This window comes from Arachis hypogaea, chromosome 9, assembly GCF_003086295.3.
Source record: "Arachis hypogaea cultivar Tifrunner chromosome 9, arahy.Tifrunner.gnm2.J5K5, whole genome shotgun sequence".
Lineage (NCBI taxonomy): Eukaryota > Viridiplantae > Streptophyta > Magnoliopsida > Fabales > Fabaceae > Arachis > Arachis hypogaea.
In genome coordinates this window covers 108,715,450-108,722,466 of record NC_092044.1, presented here as the reverse complement: position 1 = coordinate 108,722,466, position 7,017 = coordinate 108,715,450, and the positions used below count along the sequence as shown (strand labels likewise).

General features: G+C 32.1%; 2 protein-coding genes across 3 annotated transcripts; one reads left to right on the top strand and one right to left on the bottom strand.

Moving 5' to 3' along the window:
- The first annotated feature begins 542 nt into the window (after nt 1-542).
- On the top strand, nt 543-845 carry LOC112711611 (heavy metal-associated isoprenylated plant protein 12). Its single transcript, XM_025764302.3, has one exon. The coding sequence runs from the start codon at nt 543-545 to the stop codon at nt 843-845; it is 303 nt and encodes a 100-aa protein (XP_025620087.2).
- A 2,927-nt stretch (nt 846-3,772) lies between these two features.
- On the bottom strand, nt 3,773-6,816 carry LOC112711610 (DUF21 domain-containing protein At1g47330-like). 2 transcript variants are annotated; one of them, XM_072203429.1, is made up of 13 exons: nt 6,630-6,816; nt 6,394-6,492; nt 6,239-6,315; nt 6,059-6,142; nt 5,869-5,982; nt 5,714-5,800; nt 5,445-5,584; nt 5,259-5,346; nt 5,090-5,163; nt 4,714-4,901; nt 4,360-4,622; nt 4,129-4,175; nt 3,773-4,052 (listed from the first exon to the last, which is right to left on the bottom strand). In XM_072203429.1, exons 1-13 carry the CDS (start codon nt 6,649-6,651, stop codon nt 3,986-3,988), a joined length of 1,350 nt encoding a protein of 449 aa, XP_072059530.1. In that variant the 5' UTR covers nt 6,652-6,816; the 3' UTR covers nt 3,773-3,985. The 2 variants fall into 2 exon arrangements, with proteins under 2 accessions (XP_072059530.1, XP_025620086.1); XM_025764301.2 differs by having other exon boundaries at nt 6,394-6,703.
- Between the last annotated feature and the right edge of the window lie 201 nt (nt 6,817-7,017).

Genomic DNA, 7,017 nt, shown 5'->3' with positions numbered 1-7,017 from the left:
GTTAGCGTGAATTATCATGTTGCATCTAACTAATAACACGTGCTCAAGTGACCATGACGATGATGCTATTGATAAACTATGATTTATTTCTTGACATAGTTGACTTCCCCTCTCCATCTTTGATTCTTTGTCACTAGTCACTAGTTGTTCTATTATTATTTTGTTTAAATTAAACCTCATTAGAAGTGAGCCTCACTAATCACTAATCAGTAATCACTATTCACTACACAAGTTCTATATATAGCTAGCCACTTCATTCTCACTTCACCCGTCAAACAAATTAAAGCCAGCAGCTTTAAGCCTTTAATTTCTCTCTGTAGCTAGCTAGAGCTTATTAGCAAAACTTGGCCAACATCCTATAAATAATGAATGTATGTGAGGCCTTTTTATTTTGATTCATTACCCTTTAACATTATTGTTATTATTTTTGTTTTGTATATGGTGATTGTTGTATCCTAATAAATGTTTGATTTTGGTGCGTGAGACAGAAAGTAATACTAAGGGTGGAAGCACTACATGAGAGGAAATGTAAGAAAAAAGCCATGAAGATAGTGTCGAATATTGCAGGGATTGAGTCAGTGTCAGTGGACATGAATGAAAACAAGTTGACGTTGACTGGGGAAATGGATGCTGTGGAAGTTGTTGGGAAGCTGAGGAAGCTTTGTCACACTGAAATACTGTCTGTTGGACCAGCCACAGCTACAGCCACAGCCACAGCCAAACAAGAGCCAAAGAAGAACAATAAAGAACCTTCAAATCTGGAAGCTTCTATTGTACCCATTCAAGCTTATCATTATTATTACACAAGTATGGAGGAGAATCCCAATGCCTGCGTTATCTTCTGATAACTTATTTCGATTATCCGTTTTCAATTTGCTTCTTTTTTTGATGTTTAATGTTTTCTTACTCTCTCAAAATGTTGGTTATGGAAATAAACTGATGGCCTCCTTAATGAGAGGAACTTTTAATTTTCTCTTCATCATTTGTAGTTACTTATGATTGCAAGTAGTGATTTCCTTTCATTTTTAAGTAATGGAAAACGACACAGATTTCCAAGTGGAATCCAAATTCTAAACTTTTTTTTATGTTAACTTAAGACTTCATTTGGGAAGTAATAGAAGCTACTTTTTTTTTATTTTTGGATTATGAAAAGTCACAATTTATGTGTTTGGCGCTATTTTAAAAAAAGTTTTTAACTTTCCAAAAAGTTAATTTGTAACTTTTTGAAAAAATAGAAATATATGACTTTTTGCTTCTCGAGAAGTCATTCTACCATTTACTTAAAAAAAATTAATTTTAAAACAAAAAAATCTACTTTCTTTCTTGACTCTATGAAAAATACTGACCCTTCATCACCATTTTCACACAAGATCTACTAGAAGCATTGGCCTTCCACCATCATTCTCACGCAATGTTCCAAGTCTCACTATTTTTACGTAACATCTGGTGGAAGTATTGATACTCCACATTTTCAGACAATATTACATCTTAACAACTTACTACATATATTCCTTCTAAATATTTTTTTATCATTTTATCACTATTTTTTATTATTAAATTTGTATTCAAGTGTGGTATGAAATGGAAAAGTCTAGGGGGCCAGCAATTTTATTGCATTTTAGCCAGCATGTAACCAGCAAAAAAAGGTGAGCCATTGGATGAAATCTCACATCAATCTCACACGATTAAATTATCATTGATGGCTAGTTGATGGCTACCAATCACAAATGTTGCTAGCCTCCTAGTATTGCTCGTATGAAATTTCAGTTTTAATTTTATTTTTTTTCATATGTAATTTTATAGCTTATTATTATTTTCATAATTAATTATAACAAGTTCTTGACCTCAATAAAGGAGAAGAGAGTTCTAATAGGAGTAAAAATAAAAAATAAAAAATAGCAATAAAATATACATTGACACGCATTTTATATTTATTTTTTATTTTCACCTATCATATCATATACAATACTAGTGATTAGGTTATATAAAATCAACATTTAATATTGAAAAGTATTTATTATCATGGTTATTTTAATATTCATTCTCTTTTATAAAAAAAAATTTATTTTTTGAGTTATTTATCCAAACGCTATAACTTTAAAATAAGTACTTTTATAACTAAAAATTCAAACACAAAATAACTTATTTATAAGCTACTTTTAATAAAAGTCCTTATATTTTAAGCTCATTCTACAAAAAAACTTATTTAAGTAAATCTAGAACCAATCAACTTTTAAAATAATTTTAAATGAAAAATATTATGAATCTTAATTTATTGTCTTAATTATTTTTTAAATTTTTAAATTAAAAATGTTGAATATTTTTACCTTTTTGATATTTTTAAAAAATAATAATTGAAAAATAATTAAGATTTCGATTTTCAACCGTCATTCATTATACATTACTGTGTTAGCTAATTACAATATTCTCAATAAAGAAAATGCTTAAAAGAACATCAGCTACATCAAATGACCGTAACGTAGGTGTTTAAATTAGGTGCAAGTTGTATGATTATAGATGGTTTATACCAGCAATTTAATGTATTTAATTTAATTTCATAACCAAATATACAAAACAAAACAAAGAACCCGCACAGTCACAAAAAAAAAAACAAAGAACCCGCACATGCTAGAAGGATTGCTCAGAGTATATTACTATATTGTTTTCCTATATAAGCAAGCAATCTAAAGATTGATCCACTTGAATTATATTTATTATTTTCTTAGGATTAAAAAGGAAACATATAAAGATTAGGGGCTAATATTTTTTATTAACATTAGTCAATATTTTATTTTTATATTACTAGAATTCAAATTTAAAATTTAGAATTTAAAAAATTTAATATTAAAAATTTAGAATATTAACAAAGTATTAATAAAAATTAATAAATTTTATTGATAATATAATATTACTCAGAGTATAAAAAGTTTGAGATTGTTTTAGACACCCATTAATAATCAATATGTTTATGTGGTAATCAGATTCCGAAGGACACTTGCATGCATTTGCTGACTTCCTTCATAAATTATTAGCACCAAACATGACCACTGTACTCATATACATAAAAATAAATATAATCTGTTGTCTAGGTTGAATGAATTACTATTTAGATTTACCATGCATAGACTCGATTAATTTGTTGGCAACCAAGGAGAAGAGCTGAGAGATACTATATGGAGCTTAGATTTGAGGCACAAATCAGAATTCCCTTTCATTTTTCATGGCTTGGCTGTTTTAATCTTTTTCTTACTATGAGGCTACGTGTGGGCACTTATTGACACATATATCTTATCTCTGTATATGCATGGTCGTGGGGCTTTATTGCAGCAGATATTTAATTTGTTGCCCTTTTTTAAAGATATTTCAATTCTACTTAAATTATTAGTAAGGAGTAACTAGAAACTAACCAAAGATGACTTATTTAGTTAATCTCGCCCTGTACATATTGGTGAACGCACAAATTTTTAAATGAAACTCTAATATGTGAGATTAGTCTTTGGCACGTCGAATCGTTGAAAAAGTTAACTAAAAAAAAATATCAACTATCATAGCTTAGTGTAAAAAGTTAAGTATGACTTTTAAATTACATAAATTCTGTTTTCTAGGTCAAAGACGGGCCTATATAAAAAATCCTAAAGTTGTTGATCACATTGTGAATAAGATTAGGATTGATTGAGATTTCAGAATTCAGAGGTGCTTGTTTTAGACCGACAAGAACAATAATTGTTTTTCTTTTTTCACGCGAAAAAAAAAGGATTTGAGAATGAGGGTATTTTATTTTCAATATTAATAACTTTGATTGATTAATTGATTGTCCTTGCATAATAAATAGGACTGATCAAGCTGAATATTTAAGGTGGAGATTATAATAAGCTAATAACAACAACAATTAAGGCGAAAAGAATACAAGAATGATCTTATGAAAACCAATGTCTACCAAGTGTTTGAGACAAGTCATCAAAGGTAAATATCACCCTTAAGTTGTTCAATGAAGACTAGACTCGGATCCTTTCCTGGATGATCTTCGTGGAGTCAGCAAGTTAATCCTGATGCTGAATCAGACAAAGTTCATTAGGAGAATTGGAAATAAGCGTGATCATGCCAATAAGTTAATGTAGGTGTACTCACTTCTTTTGAACATGAACATATTCATCAGTTTCATCCAGTATGTCCCCCTTGTGAAGAAGGTAAAACAAGGAAAGTAATCAGAATCATCATTGTAGAGAATAGCTGAACCTAAGAGTGCGTTTTATCTAGTCACAACATTTTCCTATTTGTTTGATTGCATTTCATGATTCATAATCCATTATTAACTTCTAATTTTACTAGCTAGCTATGAAAGGGTAAACAAGAGAATACCTGCAACAGTTCCTCCATAACATCCTCCATTGTGATGATTCCTATCACTTCCTCATCCAAAACAGTTGGAAGAACTTGTATTTCTTCTTGAGACATCGTATAACCACTCTCTTCCTCCCACTTTTTGGAATGTTGACGTTGTTCATTGCCTGCCTCCATCATCATCTTCTGAATTGCTGCACTTGGACTATTAAATTCTGTATCGCTGGACTCATAGATACAAACTCTCTGACTCTTTTCCAGATCAAAGGAAGAATCAGATTCTGCAGTAACCAACCACATTAAAAAACATGAACCACTTCTTCTTCCCATGCTTGAGTCTTTTTGTAATGCCTTTGGATTTTATTTTATTACCTTTAGTATTTTGTGCTGCATTTGATGTTTTATTAGTGAGTGTGTTGAGAAATGTAGGCGCACCGGCAGCATGGGCTGCAGCATTGTTGTTCTCTGAGTCATTCTCACATTTCAAAACAATGGCCATATGGCTGTGACCCTTTTGGAATTGGTTCAGTATCTCATACAGTGGCCAATTTTCATAAACCCTGCTACATGAGTATCTTCTTAGTATCATGCACCTAACCTCCTTCGAGATTTAAATTATGACACTCGATAAAATCTGATATTTGGGGAGGTCCATTACAAGCATAACAAATTTAGAAATGTTACGTGTATTATTACCTAACTTGAGGGGATCTGAGTATTTGATGAAAAGATATCATGATTCTCATACCTGGGAATTTTTCTGATAATCAGATTCTTGATTGGGGTTTCATCTTCTGGACGACAGAACATTAAATTCTTAACCTGTTTAGTGAAAACAACATGAATAAGCAATGATTAATATCAGGAATTCAAGATATAGAAACTAAATCCCCATAACAGTTTCTTCTGTTGCTTACCAATATGAGGCCAATGATATTACTTGGGTATCCAGAGTATAGAGGTACACGACTATGCCCTTTGTTCATGATCAATGTCATTGTATTCCTGATGAGTTGACAAATTAAAGATGTGTAACTGTGTTTAGTTATTGACAGATCGATAAAATGCATGAATGTCACTAATCTGAGTTTTTCACACATTACATGTCCAGTTTGGAATTTATATCAAGAGAAAAAGTTTCAGATATTGGTGTCATTGCATCTTTGGCAGTCTTATCAGTCAAATCCATGGCACCTGTGATTATAGAGGCTTCATGACAGGACAACTCTCCACCTTTTCCTGCCTGTCATATGAATTTTTATTTCCCTACTTTGCACTTATGCTTTAAATTTAAGAAAAATGTTTGAGGGACTCATATACCAACCAAGCAATGGTATATGATACAAAATACAAAGGATTATAGGAAACAAACCATGTCTGCATGCAAGTCCACAAATGTTTTTAACTCAGATCTTCTCAACAGGACTGAATGCTCCTTCCCTAGAGCCCAATCCAGGATCTGCTCCAATAGGAAGATATTCAGAGGATTAATATTAAAAAATATTCTCCAAATAGAGCCAAATTTACCTTACTAGCTGGATAGGATATAGGGAAGAAGATCAGAAGAAGCAGTTGAACAAAGGGTGCCATTTGTGCTCCTAAGGTTAGTCCGTATCGAGAATATACAGCTTGAGGCACAATCTAGCATCGTTAATTCGAGGATAGGTTAATAAAAATAAAATTATTAATATCATGTTTGTGAGAGAAAGAAATTCACCTCTGCAAATAATGTGACCAGGGGAGTTGATATAGTAATAGAAAGCCAAGGCGGCATGATTGTATCCATGAAGATTGGCAGTGCCTTAAAAAAACATGACAATAACATTTATGTATCATAATTATTGGGATTTTGTTGACAGGCCGATTTATTAGAACTTTTATGTAGCATATAGCATACCTCCATGGCCAGTGATTTACCTAAAAGGAGGGTACACAATACAAAATGTCCATTCTTTACAACTGGTAGAATCCTTTCTGCAGATAAATAAAGCAATAACATTAGTTAGCAGTGAGTTGGAATGGTTGCATCACTTTGACTACTTATATAAAAACCTGCATTCTTTTTGTCTTTAGGACGGCCAGCCTTAATGAGAACCTCAAGATCAACTTGGCTGAATGATAACAATCCTAGTGCTAGGCCCGATGTGACACCTGCAAGGATCACAAGCACCACACATGAAATAACATACATCCAGAATTCAATTTCATTATATTTGATATTATCATGATCTTTCAATGTGATCATGGTTGGAAGATGGCCAGGCCAGGGAGACAATAGATGCAATTACTTTTCAACTGAATCATCATCATTCTTATTATCTAGTTTAAGGCATAAAGACAATGAGGAAGAAGATAGCATCATCCGGCCTTATTGTCCAGCATTAAGTATGGTATCTATTATGTCATTTTTGTTTCTTGGCCTGCCTCCGAGTAATAAGAACAAAGGCGGAGATAGCATAGTGAAGAAAAGAGAGCAACAAGTAAGTGACAAGCAGATGAGACAATAATCTTGTAGTTTGCCTAACAAATATAAACATGATTCAATTAACTAACCATCTTGCAGTTACGCAGGCAAGAGAATATGAACAAATTTATTCAAGTTAGCAAGTAATCTCGGAAACTATACGGAAGGACAAATTTCGAAAAAGGAAAAGGTCAACCAAGTGGACCAAGTGC

Excerpts from the sequence above, each read along its gene's own strand:
- LOC112711611 (XM_025764302.3), top strand. The coding sequence starts at position 543 with ATGAAGATAGTGTCGAATATTGCAGGGATTGAGTCAGTGTCAGTGGAC.
- LOC112711610 (XM_025764301.2), bottom strand. The coding sequence starts at position 6,586 with ATGATCACATTGAAAGATCATGATAATATCAAATATAATGAAATTGAA. Across the intron at positions 5,347-5,444 it reads ATAAATTCCAAACTGGACAT|GAATACAATGACATTGATCA; the intron begins GTAATGTGTGAA and ends TCAACTCATCAG. Across the intron at positions 4,053-4,128 it reads TATGTTCATGTTCAAAAGAA|CATCAGGATTAACTTGCTGA; the intron begins GTGAGTACACCT and ends TGTCTGATTCAG.